The sequence below is a fragment of the Schistocerca piceifrons genome, chromosome 2, assembly GCF_021461385.2.
Source record: "Schistocerca piceifrons isolate TAMUIC-IGC-003096 chromosome 2, iqSchPice1.1, whole genome shotgun sequence".
NCBI classification, from domain to species: Eukaryota; Metazoa; Arthropoda; class Insecta; order Orthoptera; family Acrididae; genus Schistocerca; species Schistocerca piceifrons.
The window spans coordinates 311307147-311329634 of NC_060139.1; the positions used below are offsets into that span (position 1 = coordinate 311307147).

At 36.5% G+C, this 22488-nt stretch overlaps 1 protein-coding gene across 1 annotated transcript in view; it reads left to right on the plus strand.

Moving 5' to 3' along the window:
- LOC124777969 (kinesin-like protein unc-104) overlaps positions 1 to 22488 on the plus strand; it is a 348239-nt gene that overhangs the window by 177746 nt on the left and 148005 nt on the right. The window contains exons 7-13 of the mRNA XM_047253531.1: positions 8 to 263; positions 379 to 381; positions 2866 to 3023; positions 6827 to 6966; positions 15134 to 15259; positions 18466 to 18599; positions 18719 to 19031. Of these exons, the coding sequence (XP_047109487.1) occupies positions 8 to 263; positions 379 to 381; positions 2866 to 3023; positions 6827 to 6966; positions 15134 to 15259; positions 18466 to 18599; positions 18719 to 19031 (1130 nt within the window). The remainder of the gene's footprint in view (positions 1 to 7; positions 264 to 378; positions 382 to 2865; positions 3024 to 6826; positions 6967 to 15133; positions 15260 to 18465; positions 18600 to 18718; positions 19032 to 22488) is intronic.

Genomic DNA, 22488 nt, shown 5'->3' on the forward strand with positions numbered 1-22488 from the left:
TTTGCAGGACAGTGGCAGCAACAAACATGAATGAGACGTCTAGCAGATCTCATGCAGTGTTCACAATATTTTTTACTCAGCAACATGTTGATAAGGGCACAGAGTTAACTACTGAGAAAGTAAGTAAAATCTCATTGGTTGACCTTGCTGGTTCTGAAAGAGCAGACTCTACTGGTGCCAAAGGAACAAGACTCAAGGAGGGAGCCAACATCAACAAAAGTCTCACCACATTAGGAAAAGTCATTTCAGCTCTGGCTGAAGTGGTGAGTATCGAAATGATTCTTATACATCATTTTTGCAGTATTTCTGTGTAAAAAAGTATTTAAATATAATTCCATTTTTTCCCTTTTCATGCTTATTCTGTAACTGTCTGACAAGGCGGTGAGTAATCTTGTTTGTTTCTGTCTTTTTTTCTTGTAAGAAGAAATATGCTCTAAGCGATATATCTGCATTTTATTTTCAGAATTAAAAAAAATCTGGTGTATAATTGAGTTACAAAATATTTCAACAAGAGAAACTTATAATGGCGAAGTCCCAAAATTATTGTCACTCTGATACACCAAAGGATAGCTGCAATAGATCTCCTTCATGAAATAAAGAATCTTTTCAGATATAGTTAAAATACCAAAAAATGTCTCAGACATATTTTTAGTGTGATCATGAAGTATTACACAAGCCATTCTTTAGATTCAGAAGTGAAATGGTGCTTGGGTTAAAATATTTGACACATTAGGAACATTTCATGTTACATTAGAAATGTTTGAAACTTGTCAGAAGAGCTTTGTCCCCCACAAGAGTGACAAAGAACTGCACAAGCTTGATTGATAATATTTCTGTAGATAATAACAGAATCAGAAACATATGTGTAAGACAGATTTTAAGTGGTGTTTGTGGCCATGATGGACAGCTGTTGAAAATGCATGTTGTAAGCCCTGCTAACAAGAGTTGTTATATCAATAGATCCTTTAGATTAATCAACAGTAGAAATCTGCAAACATTCAGTGGGCATTTGCAACATTTGGAATGGGGCACAGCGTATCAGATTAAAATGGCAGTGATAAATGTTACATGCTCTTGAATGAATATGTTTCACTGTTTGGTGCTGTATTTCATAAGAAAGTCAAAAAGTATCACCCTGAGTGATTGTGGGAGACTGGCTCATGAATGGAATCAACACATCCTGTTCAACAAAGAGAACACTTTCTACTTTATTCTGAATAGTAATAAACCTCAGGACAGGGAGTGCTACAATTTATAGTGTAGCATACTAAAGAATATGATTTAAAAAATCAAGAGTGTGTTCACTAAAGCAGAAACTGACAGTATAATAATAAAATAAAAACAATTGGAAGGTTCTGAAAAGGGAGACAGACAAAATTTCAGAGGATGTAGACTGTACCAAAGTTGGTCATAATGGCAGCGCAGTGGATGAAGATGAAATAGAAGCCAATATCTTCAACAACCATTTTTGACAGTAGTTGATCAAATTGGTTGTAAAGGGTCTTTAAGTTAGAGCCTTGAACCTTCTACAAAAATCAGTCCACAACAGAATTAGTCAGATGCACTGTATAGCAGATGAAATACAGAGAGTGGTTAAGAGACATGAAAAAGAAAAATTCCTTTGATGGGAACAATATATTAGTCAAATTACTTAAGATCTCCTGTAAATGTATTCTTATGAAGTTCTCTGTCACCTATCTAAAGAGTTTCTAAATCTAAATAAATTTAAAGTTTACTTGAAAACCTCCATTACTAAAACATTCATCTCAGCTTCCTCTCAGCACCCAATAGCCTACACACATGCAGCATTCCACCACATGATCTGTCATCTCCTTTCTATTGCTGTCTACCAAGGAGCTTGTGACCATGAACTTGATACAATAGAAACAATAGTTACTAATAATAAATTTAAATCCAATTTTATTGGAAGAAGGAAGCCAAAAGCAATATTTTAAAAGGTGAAGAGTTTTTCTGTGATTTCCATGTTCCACAGTGATTAGGTAGAGGTTTCTTCAATACAAAGGATAAACAACTGGCCATTGTGAAAAGTGGGGTTTTTGAGACCATCTACTGAGAGTGTCAGTCTTGCTATACTAGACTGACAAAGATGTCAATCTGTACTAGACTGAGAGACACCATAGAGGCTGGAGATGAAAGAATGCAGATTCATCCTTTGCTGAACAGTGTTTAAATGATAACCACAAATATGTAGTAGATGTAAAAGTCCTACACATTGAGGGAAAGGTGGAAAGCTCACTCAATTAGAAATAGTAGTAATTACAACACAGAAGTGTGTATCCACCCCATTTACTACTGAATGAATAATCTCAATTCAATTATTCATCCCTTTTAAACAACACCATAACCTCTACATAGGAGAAGAACCTTGATACCATCTTTCATAAATATATAATGACACAAATACCCATTCCTGTGCATGTAGCTTTACTCCAGTGTGTGTTTATTCATAGTTACGGTAAATGCTGTCCTAATGAATGTTGTACCATACGAAAGTAACATTAGCAAAGAAGTCAATAGAGATAACTTTTATAGTTTAAATCAAAAAATGATAGATTAAGAAGCTGACATGTTTGTCTTTGCTTGGTTGTCATCTTTGGAATCAGATGTGTACTAGAAAATGGGCTTATAATCCAAGACCTAGGTCATACAAAAATAGTAAAGTATTGTGAAACAAGGCAAAAAAGTGGTTCATTTAGTTACTACAGTCTAATTATGTCAGAAGACAGATTATTTGAAATAAACTCACCATATTTTTACCATTCCCTTTTATGTAGATGATTGTACAAATATGTAACTTAATACTTTGTGCCAATATTAACCTGTTTACGTTGTATTTTAAATTAGGCAACTAAGAAAAAGAAGAAAGCAGATTTCATCCCCTACAGAGATTCAGTGCTAACATGGCTACTTAGAGAAAACCTTGGTGGGAATTCCAAAACAGCCATGGTTGCTGCAATCAGTCCAGCTGATATTAATTATGATGAAACATTATCCACACTAAGGTAAGCAGATCACAGATATTTTTAGTATTTTACAAATAGAAAATATTTTTGTAGTGCAAAGCTTGTCCAGTTAAGTCAGAACTTTTTCTTCAGTGGCATAGCTTTCAATTCTGACATCTTTTACTTTTCTGTTACACTTTTTTTAATTAATTGAAAATATTTGAATTTTTAATCCCAGTTGTACCAAAGAATGTCAAAAGAGCAGCAGATGATAAATAACAAGAAATAATAAAGCTGCTGAAGCAGTGACTGGCTACACTGTAAATGTTAAATATCTCTCGAAGAGCTGAGTAATGTGCGCAGCATATTTGTGTGTTATCACAGTCACAGTATAATTATAGTGTTTTAGAGTTGTGCATGGTGGGAAACACATTGCGTATCCCACCACATAATAAATGGACAGAATTATTCAAAACAGCCCTTATCAGCATTTTAATACAAAAAATTCTGTGACCTAATCATGCAAGCATGTTTTCACCACAAAATGATTCATTGCCTGAGAAAATTACACACGGATGTAATGAGAGCTAACAGGGGAACATAACAAACTTCTCAGTTTGCACCTAAATGTTTCATTTATGCCAGGTATCTCAGTGATTAGGCGCCATCAGTGGAACGTCATTTGAAGCATTCTTCTAATGATCAGGTAACATAAAGCAGTGCAGGAGCTGCAGGTAGACATTGTATGCCTTCAAGAGCCACCCACCAACTAACGTTAGATCACTCAGTTCATACCCAAAGTGAAACTAACTATCAGTTGCGTAAACCAAATGGTGAGATCATGACACAGATATTGAATAGATCATTAGAAAGGTTATTCAGCCTTGTTCTCAAGTCACCATGTTTGGCAAGGGAAAAGAAAATGATGGAAATAGCTTATGTTTATGATCAAACAGTGGAAAGTCTGGGATGCAATGACAACAATATTATGAAAATGATAGTCGGCCGTTGTGGCTGAGTGGTTCTAGGTGCTTCAGTCTGGAGCCGCGCAACCGCTATGGTCGCAGGTTCGAATCCTGCCTCGGGCATGGATGTGTGTGATATCCTTAGGATAGTTAGGTTTAAGTAGTTCTAAGTTCTAGGGGACTGATGACCTCAGATGTTAAGTCTCATATTGCTCGGAGCCATTATGAAAATGATAGATTGCTACTCACCATATAGAGGAGACATTGAATCACAGGCAGGCACAATGAAAAGACCTCATTTCAGAAATCCAACAGGATCTCCAGTCCCTCCTCAAATTCTTTGGACCCACTGAGAGGATCTCTGCATTTGTGGACCAACACCTTCAGCCTATTACATGTAATCTACCCTCCTATATAAAAGACACCAACCGTTTTTCCCACCACCTCTCTGTAGTTCCTGTTCCTTTATCACACGATGCCATGTATGTCACTGTTGATGCCACCTCCTACTACACTAACATCCCCAATGCCCATGGTCTTGTCATAATTGAATTCTACTGCTCCCGACACCTGACTCCAAACTTGCAACCTTCTTCCTGGTCACCATGACCAACTATAACCACACCCAAAATTACTTCTTCTTCGAAGGCATCACTCACAAACAAATCAGTGGTATAGCAATGGGGACCTGTTGGGTGCCACCCTGTGCCAACCCATTCACAGACAATTCAGAGGAATTTTTCCAAACACCTCTCTTGGTTCAGATTCACTGATGATGTCTTTGTGATCTGGACAAAGGTGAGGTCACCTTACTCACATTCCTCCAGTGAGGATGGCTACATCAGTACCTCTGTCCATTTCAAACCTACTAACTACCAGCAAAACTGCCATTTCCACAGCTGCCATCCATTAAATACCAAAAAATCCCTTCCATACGGCCTAGCCATCTGTGGTTGTCACATCTGCAGTGATGAGCAGTCCCTCTCCCAATATGTCAAGCACCTCACTGAGGCCTCCACAGATTGAAACTACCCACCCAACCTTGTACAGAAACAGATCACCTATTCTTTGTCTCTCTATTTACTTGTGCCCTCCACATGCCTACTGTCCACCCACAAAGGAGTACTCCCCTATGACTCACTACCACCCAGGATTCTCCCCCAGGGTTTAGACTACCTCTCATCATGCCATGAAATGAGAAATATCCTACCCACTATCCTTTCCATCTCTCCAAAGCAGTATTCTGCTGCCCAACAAACCTCCGCAATATCCTTGTCCAACACTACTTCACCACTGCCCACAGCCCCATGCCTCGTAGCTCATATCCCTGAAATAGACATAGGTGCAAGACCTGTCCCATACATCCTCCCACCATGACCTACTCCATCCAGTCACAAGCATCTCCTATCCCATCAAAGGCAGGCTACCACTAAAAGCAGTCATGTGATGTGCAAGCTAAGCTGCAGTCACCAAGCTGCTTTCTACATGGGCGTGATGCCAACAAACTGTCTGTCCACATGAATGGCCTCTGACAAACTGTGGCCAAGAGACAGCTGGCTGATCCAGCTGCTGAAAATGCTGCCCAACAAAATGTGCTTCACTTCAATTATCAATATCTGGGCCCTTCCTATTAACACTAGCATTCCTGAATTGCACAAATGGGAACTCTCCCTGCAATACATTCTAAATTCCCATAGTCCCCTGACCTCAAACTTTCCTAGTCCCTGTCCTCCACTTATCATCCCCTTCACTGTCTTCACTCCTTCACAACACAGCCTTCTACTCCACCAACACACCCACTAGTCCAAAGTGCTGAAAGATGTCCCTTTAAACTATATTACCTAATAGGCAGGTCTTAAGAGACAGTTGAAATAGTGATATAGTCTTTATTGTTTTTATATAGTGAGATAGTTTATTACATAGTTATTTCCTTGTGTGCTTCTCTCTTTTCCACTACCCCCACCCCCACAAACCTCATGACTGAACCTAGCCACCCTACCCTGTCCTCACCACATCCCTAAATACTCCCACAAGCAGCACTACACCTTCCTCCAATCTACCCTGGAACCCCGCCCCCCCCCCCTCCCCCCTCACCCCTCCACAACTCAAGCCTCCCTCTTATCCCCAGATTGCTGCTGCCCAGGTGCACTACGATTCAGTCCAGCCACAGTGGCCAGAGACAGTGGTAGTGTGTAAACAAGTAGTGCTTGTGAAGCGGGTGTGTGTGTTTCTACTTCAGATGAAGGCCTTTCGGCCGAGAGATAGAGTGCATATCATGTAATGATGACATGATAACATGATCATGTACACATTTAAACATACAATTAAGTAGACAGAATATTTAAAGTGACTTATTATTTTAAGTGCTAAAAGACATTCCTTTAAATTATATTACCTAACATGCAGGTCTTAAGAGACAATTGAAATAGTGATATAGTATATATTGTTTTTACATGGTGGTATAGTTTAATATACAGTTATTTCCTTGTGTTTAAGAATACATTTAAATTATGAAACAGATTTTAATTGTATTTTATTGCTTGCTTCATGGCCACAAAAGAAAATTAAATGAATATGCTGGATACCTTTATACATTATTCTGTGATTGCGCAACAGTTTTCATGAATTAATTAATTTAGGAGAAAGAATACCAGAAATCTATAAAGAATAAGAAAGGAAGTCTAACAATGAATTTGGAAGCAATCCACCTTGCTTATGTGTGTCTAGTATAGACAACATGTAGGTTGTTTTTAGCCATCAGATTCTAGAAGTCAATACTTCCACTACCAAACTCTTTGCTTCTCACATTAACTGTTTTGTATTTCATTTTGTAATTTTCAAATTTTAATTATTGGAATATATTTGAGATGACAAATGATTTATTACCATTTGCACCAGGTATGCAGACCGTGCAAAACAGATAGTATGCAAGGCAGTTGTTAATGAAGACGCGAATGCTAAACTTATTCGGGAGCTCAAAGAAGAAATTGTACGTCTTAGAGATTTGCTTAAGGCTGAAGGAATTGAAGTGGAAGAAGGTTTGTGGAAATTGAGTTATTTTATTGTGTTTTGCATTGATTACAGTACAATGGCATACATGTTATACATACCCAGTTATAAAGATATATTTTCCTTAGAATTCTCTTGAAAATTCCTTCGCACAGACACCAGTGACCAAGAATTTTGCATGTGAGCTGTTACACATTCTTGTGCAATTATTTCATATTATCTTATATATACACATTAGGCAGCAAATTTTCATAACATTGAGCAAATGTTATCTACTTACAATGGAAGTAAAATATGACTACTCACAATATTTATGACAGTATTTGTCAGCATTGTCCCAATTGTTCCTGTTTCTGTGCAAGGTAAGTACACACTCCTATTCTGTCATAAATATTGTTAGTAAGTGGTCTTGTGTATTTTTCATGTAAATTGAAAATTATAAATGTTAATGATTAAAAATGAAGATTCTTTCTTATTTGATAACACTGAAATAGTGTGACAACCTGACAGGGAAAGCAGACAGCTACATACAGCTCAGAATGTTTTAAAATTGCTTTGTCAGATGATGACATGAAAGCAGGTCTGTAAGATAACAATTACAAAAATTGGCATATGAATCTGAAACTTTCTTAACTCTCCTGAAAGGATGAAAAATTTAAAAGAAAGGTATAGTTGTTCATAGTTTCTTTTCTGTATATCAGCTCACACTTGAGACTTATTTCCTCATTACCACATATGATTTATCTTCAACCAAATGGTGCATTTGTCAAACATGACTGTGGAAACTTCCTGGCAGGTTAAAACTATGTCCTGAACCGAGACTTGAACTCAGGACCTTTACCTTTCATGGGCAAGTGCAGTACCACATACGACTGTTTATACAAATCATGTATTTATTTATAGTGTGAAAGGCCAGTTGTCTCTCAACAAGCATGATACTGTGACAATCCAAATTTTTCACTGGTGCTGATACATCATTACCTGCAAACATCAGTTATATTTTCTTAATCAATCAGATATTTAAGTTTTCCTTGTGGCTATGCAGTCATGAATCAGTGCTACCATTTTTGAGTATGCACTTTTACAGTCAACATGAAGTGTTTCCGCTGACTTGAATCATGTCTTTGTCCTTGATAAACACTAACTTGTCACCTTAATTATATGAGCATTCCTCACTGATAAATACATTCATAGCTCAAAATCTGTTGGTCACAATTTATTGAAACTCTCCTATAACTACTGTGTATGTTCTTTGGATCATACAGCTCTAAGAGAAAATAGGACTTAACCTGTACCCAAGATTTAATCCTAGAACAAGTATTTCATTACACAGATGTAGTTGTGGGTGACTTGATATTTGCAGATACTTGTATCATTGTATTTAACTGAATTTGTGTTGAGAAATAGATAAATTATTTCTCTTCAAATGGGTGATATTTTGGAAGATTTACAGAACTTTTATTATTCTTTGGAGCAATAAGATCATAAGAGAAGTGCAATGCACAGTTGTCTGTCAGTATACAGATATGAACTAATAATCTGCCGCTGCACAACTTTAGTAGCTGGTTCTCTTACCCACAAAAATATCAATTTAGGACTGTGGAGAACATACAGTGATATTGCAGATATCAACAGCAAAAACTGAGCATGAAAAAGTTTACTATTAAATACCTTCCTTTTGCAGGGTGAGTTATATACCACATCTTACAAAGGTATTTTTTTTCTCAAATTTGCTGTAAAACTTGGAAAGAATTTTTTTCTCCTTCCCATTAATCTTCATATTTATCGTTCAGAGTATCTTATTTCAGTGCCTGTCGTGTATTTAATAATCATATTGGATATTTAATTTTCCTGTCTGTCATCATCTCACTAACCTCCCTCTCTTTTTTTTGTGTATGTATGTACTTCTTCCTGCTCTATATATCATGATAGTCATTCATACTGTTGACATGTTGGTTATGAAACTGAAACTGCAACAGTCATGTGATGTTATTAAAAGAAGTGTACATACCTACTACCCAATATATAACAGTTAATTTTTAATTTGGGGAAGAAGATACTTGTACACAGATTTTTCTCCTATTACAGCATATATGGTCATGTAATGTGAAATGTGGAATGATAGAGCATTGGAAAGCAGGGACAGGGAAAATCATATACAGTGGAGTGATGTAAAGGCCAGGAAAGGATTAAATTTGGTGTTTGTAGAGAAATACAAAAGCCGCAGAGAGAACCATAGTAGACAAAGAGATAGAAAATATCCACATGCCGAGTGGAATGGTGCAAATTGAAGAATACATAATGAAAAGAAGAGATTAAGTGTATAATGTAAGGATCCAGCGGCTGCAGTGAAAAAACATGAAGAATACAAGAAAATAAATAGTAAAAAATATGGAAAAGATGTAAAGTGAACTGAAAGAAAGTGGAGAGAAGTGGGAAGGTTTGGGGAACTCAGGATCAGGAAAGATGTTTGGCAAATCAAATGTACTAAATAGAAGTAGTCTATCCTAAATGAACTGCAAGATCTCAAATGGCAGAGGAGCAAATGTTAAAATTAAAGACCAGTACCCAGTAGTTCACAAATTTCTTCACTTTCTCAAGATGTTGTTTTCTGCATAATCATTCCGTAATTCTCTTGTTTCACCCCTACCTTCCTCTTTAGTATTTTTCCTTTGAACACCTTCTGCTTTCATTCTGAACATATGTTACCCATATTTTCTTACCTCATTTCACATCTTTATGTATACTGATAAATTACTTTAATTTACATTTTAAGCTTTCCATTGAAGTTGTAGTTAAGATTTGTTCACATTGGCTGTCTGTTTTGCCACATCTTACATTCTTGTAAATAATGAGAGTGCCAGTCCACCTACCAGTTTGGTACATGTGAGATGTTTTCCTTAGATTTCTATTATACAATATGTGAATGTAGATTGTTGGAATAGGAATTTAACTTAACAGCTATTTTGGAATAAGGTGGATGTTCTGGTGTCTATTTAGTAAAAGGCAGCATTACTAGGCACATGCTGATCATCACACAGTCCTGTTTCATACCACTTTTGGAATGAGAGGTCCTTACCTCTGTCCATGTAAAGGGAAAAAACTTGCTTTGACATTCCTTTCAAGGCTTCAGTCTACTTGACCGATGGTTTCAAAAACGGTGTATCACATACAAAGGTGGTGAAATGGTGATACTTTATTCTGTTCTTCCTGACGTAGGCTTTCTCTGGGATGGTTTCATTTGACTGTAAAATCATCTCCAAGACCTGTCTTCCATCTACTTGCATACTAGACCCTTTCTGCAGTGGCCTAGGCATTGGCAAGATGTTACATTCTGACCTACCTTCCATCTCTACTTATATTTAGTGTATAGAGCATGGTAACAACCATCTGCTTTGAATGTTATTGTTTCATTTGTATTAGTGATGATATTTTTTGTGAATAAGTACCTGCTTTAACTCCCTCTTGTCATCTTCCTAATTCTAGAGTAATAGATAATTGGTAAACATTGCCTACAAATGATAAACAGACAAGTTTGAATACTGGTCAACAAAGAGTTTTAATCTTAAAAGAAGATTCATTCTCTTTGTTACTGACCACTTTGATTCAAAATTAGTAGTAATAAAGTTAAATTAATATTTGGAAGCAACTCTTGATGTACACCTTGTAATATCATCTCTCATATACCTTTCGATTTTCTATTTTTTTAAAAGAATTCTTTCAATATTTACATTTTGTAAGTACTTCTTCTGGGTCATACGTGTGCATTATAAGGAACTCATACAACTACCAACTTACATCTTACAGTGCAGACAACTCTTTCATTGATAAATGCCATCTGTTTATCACTACTTCACTTGTATTCTTATATTTTTCTCTCTTCTCTTTTTTGAGTAGCTTTCATGTTCCTGGTCATATTACACACATTCTTCCCTTACTCCTCTTCATTACTGATATCAGAGAAGAAATCCCCATACACCACCACTCTCTCTCAGCTCTTCACTCCCATTATCCCATCTCTGTCATGTCATGCCTTTTAGAGCTTAAGCATGTTACTGCCCAATGTATTATGATTTTTAGGATTAGTTAATATACCCATATTTTACAAGGCAACCATCTTTTTTGTAGTTTTAACTGTTAGATTTTGTTTGTGTAATATACGGCTGACTTATAAGAAGTCAACAACTTCTCTGTTTGACTTTTTAAGTATGCAGTCTTTAATATATACTGCCACAGTGAACAAAATAGTAGCTGTTATCATTACAGGACCAATGGTGTTGCAAATGTTGTCATTATTAGAGTAACTGTAACTTGATTGACATTCTGTACTTGTTCACTTGTCTTATCTCTGACTTCATGAAAGAAATATTGATTTCAGAATCATTAATTTGGGGAACATAATTGCTAGTATACATAAATGTCTGATGGTCCTGTTGTGAGCACAGCTCTCTTCATTGTAAGAGTATTTGTATATATATACATGTATCCACTGCGGTGTTAAAACCATTTATAAGTTTTTGGAATGTGTTATTTGAAAAACAGTGGAAGCTAGTATTATCTGACTATGGCTTTAAGGTTTCCTAGCTTCCTGGAAATAGTAACATTCTGCTTTATTTTTGTATTATTCCTACCTAGGGCCAGATGGCAAAGTGATATATGAAAAGAAAGAGAATAATAATAGTAACGACAACAGTAATAGTAAGTAAATATACTGCTCTATGAGAAGAAACATTACTGCTTTCCAGTTGCTTTCTTTTATTTTTCATTTTGGGTAACTCGTCATAGCAAAATGAGAAACTGAGACAGCCATTTCTGTAACAACTTTATAGAACAGTGTAGTACTAAGTACTTTGGGCACACAAACGTAGCATTAATTTCATATCGTCAAAATTCACAAGAAAGCCTCATTTTCTCATTTCATGTATGAAATTTTATTTCCTATTTTTTTCATTGTTTGTCTGGCTGTTTTCTCCTTTAGTCATTGGCTTCTGGCTTTTGCCCTATTGAGTTTAGCATCAATTTTCATAATTTATGTATTTACCATTCCCTGACAGTTACTTTGTGCAGCAATGCGGAAACACTTTGCACTCTGTGTTTGTTATGAAGCAGCTGTAATCAATATCTATGACATACTTAAACTGAGATAGTGCTGTAGAGTTGAAGATATCATACGATTAAGCAGTTCATAAACAGTGCACAGAGCTAGAAAGTAGCAAAATAACAACTTAAAATGAAAATTTTAGTGCACTTTTAATTGTCTTGATGACACATAGCTGACAGAGCAGAGCAGGATACTTGTCTGTATTTTAATGGATTATGAAATGGCTTTGCTGTACAAGATGTTGTTAGGTATCTGCCACTGCACCTGAATTTGGTATATTAATACAGAAAAAGTCCTTATTGTTCTGCTTATGTTAACTGTGCTTCTTTTTTTGTTGTAAATAATGTGGTGTACAGTGTCATAAATTTTTAATTACGTATGGAAAATCCCAAAAAATCAAATGCCTTTTATATGTGTCAGTCATAAGTGTGCTTTGCATTTGTACGATATTTATTTGAAGTGTTTCTTCTTTACCAGTCTTGTTCATGTGCTGATCTTTGTTCCTTGGTCATGTAATGCTACTTTCTTTTAGATAGTTTATTGACATGAAATATTATTTCCATCATGTATGAACTATCTTCTCTGCTTGCAAAATTGCTATGTACAGCAGAAATTCCGTTAGAATTGATGGCAAGCATGATGTGCTTAAATTCTAAATAAGATGTATGTACTATTTTTTGTTCTGGTGAGTCAGTGGAGCAGTGCATCTAAAAGAGAGTATTTAATCATATGGAACAACATTTAAAACTTCTTCTGCACATTATATTTTCTTTACAATCTGAATTTTTTATGGTTTAATATTTGCAGGGCAGATAAGACATACTCAAACAACAGAATGAAGGGAAGCAAAAACAGCTAGCAGATAGGGTTTTTTTTGTGTGTGTGTGTGTGTGTGTGTGTGTGTGTGTGTGTGTGTGTGTGTGTGTCCTGCGTTATACTTAAAAGTCTGAAAGTGGACCACAAATATACGTAGATGACAAAAGATTTTTGCATATGGTTTCCCTGTTCTATTTCTTATTGACACCAAGAGAAATTGTGTACAGAAAGTTTCTCACTTGATCCATTTTATAACTTTTTTTCTTGTTATTATCCTTCACCTGGTATTATGTTTTCACATTTTTAAATTTTCATTGAGATAAAAGAGTGCAAGTATCTTAATTTTTGTAGGCCTAACAAATATGTTAAATTCGGTTGCATCCAAAACAAAGAGTTTGTAGGTTGTTAGGCCAAGTAGTGTGCTTTCGTATTCCTAATACTTTGATGATTCAGTGCCTGAAATTGTTAGAGGGTAGTCTATTGTTGCGACCATCAATTTTGACCATGGATGGACATCATTCTCAAAATATGTATTGTTAATCTTCATTGTGTTTGTGTTTTGCTGATATCTTCCAGCAAAAGATTGTGATAATGGAGACACTGTTTACTGTTTAATCTTATTCATTTTTTGCTGCTATTAAAGTTGCCAACAATATGGTGAATTTAGGTACAGTCTCTAAGTAAGAAAGTGTGATAATGGTTGGATTTTGAGTGAACTCGCATGTTATCGAAGTAGGTTTCATGTCAACCTATTAGAAATCCATCCACCGGCATGAAAAGAGGGAGAAAGGGTAATCACTGCGAATCTGAGTAGAGAAGCATTTATGTGATCAAGACTACCTGCCAGTGATAGCATTCGGTCTTGCCCATGAGTTATGGTAGTGCAGTTGTTATCATGGGCTGTAGTAGTATGAATGGAAGATCAGTGAGTTTATGGATCCACTGAGCTATATGGAACTGGGCTCATGTCCTAGACAGCTCATAACAAGAGATATCAGTCAGCTGATTAATAAATTTTCCTTATTTAAAGACACACAAAGGACTGTGTGCCTTAGTAGCTCTCTCATTTTATCTGTGTCAAGTAGCTGCATGAGTTTCTTGGATCCCATGTATCTGAGAAATATATACCTCATTGTCATTGAACATTCTCTCTCTCTCTCTCTCTCCCTCTCCCTCTCCCTCTCCCTCTCCCCCTCCCTCCCTCCGTCCCTCCCTCCCCCCCCCCCTGCCCCCTTCCCCCCCCCCCCCTACACACACACACACACAAACAAACAAACGATCACACTCTGCAACACCGTAGGGCTATGGGTCTACCTCAATTCAGAAACATGACAACAGCTGTAATAGGGCGAGAGATTAACAATGAAATTAAAATTTAGTGTGCGAAAACTATTATGTCTAAACTCTGCTACACAGTGTAAATTTAATATAAAAATGGAAACATACCATCTGTGCCTCAACACATCCTTTATTAATTGCATCATCACAGTAACATAAAATGTATACGCATCAGTGAAATTATGATGTAGTTGAAAGTTTATTTATGTCAGTGTAGGCTTGAATAACAAAAAGTAAATTGTTGCCGATGTTCAATTTTTTAAAAATCAGAATTTTGTGTTGTGATTGTTGTTAAACGGTTAGATAGTATTTGTGATATCTACAGAACTAAAAAATGCTAAACATAGTAATTTGTGAACAGAAAAATGGAATTTTCAGCTGAAAGAAAGCTGTATATTTAACATACATTGCACATTTATTTACTTCGAGATAATTTATAGAAACCTAGATTTGAAGTAATGAACCTTCCTATTCAAGCATCCTTTTAATATCTCTAATTGTTTTTATTGTTTGATGTTGTTTTGAATGACTGTATTGTTCTAGCTATGAAGTTCTCATCTCTACATTTAAATTGAGAGTCATTCAGAAACATATCAACATATCACATTTGACACACACTCTCTCTCTCTCTCTCTCTCTCTCTCTCTCTCTTTGTTCATCCCTCAATATCCCATTATCACCTCTCACACACATCTCTTATCTCAAAATTGATCTCTGATATTCCCCTCTTTGGTGCTCCAAAATGAGTAGAAAAAATGTTTCAATAGGATGACGTATCCCTTTTCCATAACTTCATTTTTATTATACTTCGTTACTTTTGTGTTAATGTTTAGTGGTACTGATTTGGGGCATACGCATCTGTGCATTAGACTACACTGCTTTCTTTTAACTTGGTGTAAAAGATTGAAGATTATGTTACATTCTTAAATTATGTTTAACAGGAGAGGAGGGAGTGACGGTATCGAAAATGGTGAAACGAGATAGTGAAAAGCAGCTGCCTACCACTCCATCAACACTTGCTGAAGAAGCTGTGGACCAGCTGCAGGCGAGCGAGAAGCTTATTGCAGGTTTGTTTCTCTGCAGATTTTTAATTTATTAATTGTATTATCAAATACTTGCTTTTTCAGAATCCTGTACGTGTGGTGTCAGACATGTCTGAAAGAACAGACGGCCATTATGAATTAAGACACAAAGGAAATACAGACATATGCTGTGAGTGGGCATTGATTCAAATCAATGGGGAAGGTTGAAACTTTATTCCTGATCAGGGTATGAACCCAGATCTCCTGCTTATTGGGCAGATGCTCAGACCACTATGCCATCCGGACACAGTAATTGTTGCAACCACATCAACTACCATAGCATGCGTCCCGTCAGACCAAAATTCTCAACTTATCCACACACTAATAATGTAGTATGCTTGTCCATTATTCTCATTACTCACTGCGTTTTTCCAGTTCCCGTAATTTTTTTCAGTTTTACAAGGAACTGACTTCCTACCTTATAGAATACGTGTGAATATACACATACACCATGGCCTGCATCTTCACCGGATCTGACGTCTCTGGATTTCTTTCTGTGGGGGATAGTTGAAAGATATTTGCTATCGTGATCCACCGACAACGCCTGACAACATACGTCAGTGTATTGTCAATGCATGTGTGAACATTACGGAACACGAACTACTCGCTGTTGAGAGGAATGTCGTTACATGTATTGCTAAATACATTGAGGTTGACGGACATCATTTTGAGCATTTATTGCATTAATGTGGTATTTACAAGTAATCACGCTCTAACAGCATGCGTTCTCAGAAATGATAAGTTCGCAAAAGTACATGTATCACATTGGAACAACCAAAATAAAATGTTCAAATGTACCTACGTTCTGTATTTTAATTTTAAAAACCTACTTGTTACCAACTGTTCGTCTGAAATTGTGAGCAATATGTTTGTGACTCTTACAAAGCCATCTATCACAAAGCGAAAAAAGTGGTCTAACTAAAACATTCATATTTCTTTATGTACTACATGAATATCTAATAAAAAATGGGGGTTCCTATTTTTTAAAAATGCAGTTGATATCCGTTTGAGCTACGGCAGCACTGTCTGGCGGGCCAACCATAGCACCATCTGGTTTCCCGCTTCAAGCTAGACAAGTTTCGTTCTTTGTAGTTTTTTCGTTTGATGCTTATTTCGTGAGATATTTGGCCCGGTCACGATCAACGGACCACGCTGTATATAGTAAGAAAAATATATAGCCTGTGTGTGTCAGATTGTTCAGTAGAGTATCATGTAAAAATTTGAAGTGAATTGGTCAAGTACTTTTTGAGATCTTTGATAACAATGCTAAACAATGACTTTTCTTTACTAATGTAGATTTTTGTATGTAGGAATGTCAGGAGACAATAGTGTGTGTGTGTGTGTGTGTGTGTGTGTGTGTGTGTGTGTGTGTGTGTGTGTGGAGGGGAGGGGGGGGGGGGGGGTGCATGTGCTAGCTCAGAAGATGAAATTTAACCAAAAGTAAGCAATTTACCATTTTTTGTTTGCTGCTCAGCACCACCTTCATTTAAAGAGTAATGACTTCTCTTCGTAATTACAGTCCATCCTGAATTTTCTGTAATTAAACATGTTAACAACCCTACGTACGTTGAATATGATAAGACTGGGCACTAACATAATTTTTCGGTTTTATAGGGAACTGACGTCCTACCTTATAGAATACGTGTGGTTTTTTTTTTTTTTTTTTTTTTTTTTTTTTTTTTTTTTTTTTTTTTTTTTTTTTTTTTTATATATATACCTCAAATGAGTACTACCTCCTCCTACTTTCTCTTTCTGTTCTTCTTCTAGAGGAGGTATACACTGGCCATGTTCTAGCGAATTATGATTATCTGTTACACCCTAGGAACCTACCCTTCCTCTGTCAACATAAGTTGGAAATACAGGCCACACTTTTTTTTTTCTAAATTTTGGCTTGAAAATTCAAGACGTGGTCTGTAATTGAGATTTTTCTCTTCAGATCATAAATCATCATTTTCAAAATGAAATGTATACATATCTTGTGGTTTTAAACGGATACCATTACAAGTTACTGCATTGTAACAGCATGAGCACTTACAATAATACCAGCTGTGAAGCTTTCTGCCTATGGGGGCTGGAGGAAGGGGGGGGGGTTAGTGGTTTCCAGTTAAAAACTACATACAGTGGCAATTTGTGTCCATGATCTGTAATACTCTACATCACTGTGCACTGCTGCTTTTCTGCACCACATGTACATTGCACACTGTGTAATAGTACATTACTTATTACTTAAGTGCTGTTCTGCATATCAGAATTGGCCAGCACTTGGTCTGCATTCCCTATTTTTGAATTAAACAAAAAATTTCGAGTCGAAGTTGGAATATATAATGCTGAAAAGATATCTAACTGTTTTCGTAACCTTGAGCTCTTTTTTGCTCAATTGTAATTCTGTGAGGAACAGCTAGATTATTTCGATGCATAAATCGCCGAACTCACCCATATGAAACTTTAAATTCCATTGGTGAAACTTTTCTGTTATGGAGGATTCATTTCCATATGGACCCAATTGCTCTTCACTGCCCAATTGTTATGTAGGAGTGTTGACATAATTACTGTCTGCATCATCTACCTAGTAGTAGTACTTCATAATTGGAGATATGTTAGCTGTTTTATCTTAAACTCAAGCCACAGAATGTGCTTGATGAAACTGAGGAAGTGTTAGTATATGTCGAGAGAGAGAGAGAGAGAGAGAGAGAGAGAGAGAGTGATAAGTCACCATTAGTTATGTGGAATTTGAAGAGGGGGAGGGAGAAAGGTGGATCTAGAAGTACTTTCTAACTGAACTTTCTTGTGAATTTAATAGTGTGGCAGATTTACTTTTTACCATTGCATCATGTGAAAACTTTAGGTCTGGCTTATACTCATGCTAATACTGTACTTAAAATCTTCACTGTATCTATTTATAAATTACTTTTATTTTATTTGCTCATTTAGACTGCCAATTATCCCACAGTTAACAAAAATTGTGATTTGTACGTTCATCATGTACAAAACTTCTTTATAGTATCGCTAGCAGCTAGTTACGGATTATTGAAAACAATTGCACCTGATGTACAGTTCTGATGGTTTTGATGTTTGTCTTGTGAGTTACATGTATAAGTATATAAATATTGTGCATAGAAACAAATTTGTTGTTGTGCTTTGTTATATATATTTCAAGTGATTATAGTTGTTGCTGTTGTTGTTGTTTTTAGAGCTCAATGAAACATGGGAAGAAAAACTTAAGAGGACTGAGGTGATTAGACTACAGAGGGAGGCTGTATTTGCTGAGATGGGTGTTGCTGTGAAAGCAGATGGAAACACAGTGGGCGTCTTCTCTCCGAAAAAGGTCAGCGTGCCAAAGGAAACACTAAGTTTAAAAAAATGTCTTGCTTTAACAAATGGTATTTGATCAAGAAGAATGCATGTAACAGATTGGAGTATATATTCTGTGTTAATGTTTTTCAGACGCCACATCTTGTGAATCTTAATGAGGATCCTTCTATGTCTGAGTGCCTAATATATTACATAAAAGATGGATGCACTCGGGTAGGCTCAGCGGAAGCCAGTATTCCGCAAGATATCCAACTCAGTGGTTCACATATTCTTAAAGAACACTGTATCTTTGAGAATAATGATGGTGTCATCACAATGACACCAAAAGAAGGAGCCCTTTGCTACATCAATGGCCGTGAAGTCACAGAAACGACAGTTTTAAAAACAGGTTCCAGAGTCATTCTTGGAAAGAACCATGTATTTCGTTTTAATCATCCAGATCAAGGTGAGATATTTAACTGAGCTGTAGAAACACTTCTAGCTAAGTACATGACTTTTTTTTTACCTAACAGTTTGTGTCCGCTTCATAGAAACCTTAAGGTACATATCCCATTTTGATTGTTGACCACACATTTACCTTTCTAGGCCCCAAGATATGGTTCATTAGCACTGCACATTCTTTCACTCTTACATCTGTTACCTAATGTCTCATGTGCATTGCTTCAGAAACTTTGATCCTGGTCAAAATCATATTGCAGACATCATTTTGAAAATTTTAAAAATATTCTTAGCATATATTTTGGGTTATGAGAAATTTCTTGTAATCAGTTGCCACCCCAGCCCATTAACTTCAACATTTTGCACCTTTATCAACTTTACTATTTTCTTATGTTTCTGTCATTGTTATTATTCCCTCTTCATTCTTCCCCCACCCTCTGCACCTACCACCATCTTTTCTTTGCATTCTTTTTTTAATAAAAAATTCCACTGTAATTCTTTATTGACAGTTCATGTTCTACCTCCCATTTTCCGATTTCTTTAATCTGTTGGTAACCAGTCATATGCTGCAAAAAAAGTGGGAAGTGAACGGTAAGAGCAGAGGTCAACTGAATTTTTCTTTAGTGCACAATTCGACAATACATCCATCTACAACAATAAAATCAAAGTGGTGGAATTCATAAATATTATAAAAAGGTAGAATAGTTAATGACCATGGAAGCAAAATGGAAAAACAGGTAGTCAGGGAATGTAGTTTCTTATGTTTTATGGTGATTATTAATAATAATTTACTTCATCTATTTAAATTTCTAGTCCCTATACAAATAGCACACCAATGTATCCCTGTAAGATGTGTATGAGTAACATGTAAGAAGAAGATAATTCAATTTCTTGTAGCTGAAACTGCTTCAGTTGCTCTTTGGATGAAGTGAAAGTTAACAGCTGAGGTTTATCACCTCAAAAGACTAAGAGCGGGTATAAATTAGGAACTGTTCGCTGTGAAAGCAGGGAAGAAAAACTCCACTGAATTATGTGAGTTGGAAATAAGGACTCTAAAAAACTTCTTGGTCTCTTAACTTCCATTCCTCGTATTTCCATTTAATAAACTCTCAGCCAATGTGCTTCTCTAAAATTCTGATTATATTCCAACTCATATTCTGCCTAGTGCAAATGAGCACATTACTCTAAAACTAATCTGTGAGAGATGTAAATAGTGATAGAATGCATATTTTATTGCAAGATTTTATGAGTGATTTCCTTCCTTGTTAGATAAGACTGATAGTTGTCTGTTAAATCCTCTGGTAATGAATTGTAGTTGCCTTGTAATCATTTTCCCATTTACAAGACTGTTTTTCAGTTACTTTTGTTATTATGTGATAGAGCCATAATCACACATTTGCTTGTTCAGTACCTTTCTGTATATTTTTCTCTTGCTCAGATAGGCTGACGATAAAATCCACTACTTTCCGTACCTCACTCTGTAATAATGGTACTCTTATAGGATCACTGTGTTGTCCATCTGTCTGTCTATGGTCCCTTGGTGGTATAAAAATTTTAAGCTTCTAAGACAGTGCAGTCAAAGGATATGGTCATTTATGTCACACATTTTGATACAAACTCAACCCATGACAACCCACAAATGAACCATCTATATACATACCATATATACTCGAATAATCCACACCCTCAAATAATCCATGCACCCTAATTTTGAGGGAGAGAATTTCTTTTTTTTTATGCTTTAATTTGTTTTATTTACAAAAAAGATTATCCTAACGTAATGATGTGTTCAAAATTATATGTAATATCAATTGGTTTTAAGAAACACGTCATAAATTCCACATGCTATTTTACAGGTTGATAAACCAGTAAAATGTAACTGATTTGGGTAATCCAGCTGGCTGGCTGGCGGGTGTGCCAGCTGGCCTGTTAGCTAGGTGGCCTGCCGGGCAGCCAGCTGGGGAACATTGTCCCCGCCAGCCAGGACTTTAGGTCTGCCTACAATAGCTAAAGAAAAAAGAAATGCGAATTACCATTTTTAAGAATTTAATGTTAATACTGTATGAGCAATATATTTTAGTCAATACGTATGCTCCTTTACCTCTCCATCCATCATCACTTTCACCGTCATCACTAGTGGGAGAATAATTATTGTCTTCGCCATCTTTCCATAGAGTGTCGTCCTCTATTCCGTCCAATGAATTTGTGATACATTTTTTGGAGGATTTTTCCACCAGTGGTTGCGGAATGGAGTCCCATGCACTTTTCACCCACACACAAATCTGGGACAAATCCGGCCGTTTGATTTTTCAACTCGGTGTGGACTTGGGGTTTTCATCAGCCATCCATAGCGTATATTGCTGTTTAAGTGCAGCTTTGAATGACCGATTTATACAAACATCTAGTGGTTGTAGGCTGGATGTTAGGCCTCCAGGGATAATGACCAAGTTAGTTTTCCCTTTTTGTAATTTGTCTCGACTTCCTTGGTTGTATGTCCATAAGAGTTGTCCATGACCAACATGTTACGAAATTCATTAACACACCAGCACAACATTGCCAAACTTGCGTCATCCAGTCAGTCACAAGTTCATTGTCCATCCAACCTTTTGGATTCGCTTTCACTAATATGCCTTTCACTGATATTTTTGGAGTAGTTTTTCCTTTTAAATATCGCGTAAAATGGTAGCTTCCATCCGTCGCCAGTTACACACAAGGTCACTGTACACCTTTGCTTTTCATGGCCACCAGTTCATATCATGATGATAGATTCTTCTTTGCTGTTCACAGTGTTGTTGAATGGCATCTCAAAATAGACTGGCATTTGATCCGCATTACCAATTTGCGATAATATACAGGACTCTTTGTGTCGCAATTTATCACATAATGATGAAAATGCACTATTTTTTCCTCATAATCACCTGGAAGCCGTTGAGCAATGGTAGTTTTCCTCTGGAATCCTAATCCATTTTGGTTGAAAAATCTTGATAGCTAGCCCAGGCTAGCTTTGAAAGTGGTAATGCCTAGTTCTTTGGCTAAAGCCAGTGCTTTAAGTTGGCACATATCACTCGTCACCGCACACCCGTATTGGCGCTTCTCATCTACATAATCACAGAGTCGTTTTTCAAGGTCTGGATGCTTTGCTTTTTGGCCACAGACTGCCCAGCAACTACTGTTAGTTTCTTGAAGCTGTGTTTCTTTTTTTCGCCAGTCACAAATACAACTCTCACTCACATAGTACTTTCTTCCCACTGCAGCGTTTCCAATGTTCTCGGTTTCTTCAATAATTTAAAGTTTTTCTTTAGCAGTGTACGAGTGATAACGAGAACTTGTAGCCATAATTAACAGGTTTGAAGACATTGTTAATAGTTAACTTGTAACGTGCTACTGACTTCACAGACTGGGCCACAAAATGCAATTGTATAATGTGATCTATTATTGGAGGCGGAGCAGGACCAACCTTGTTT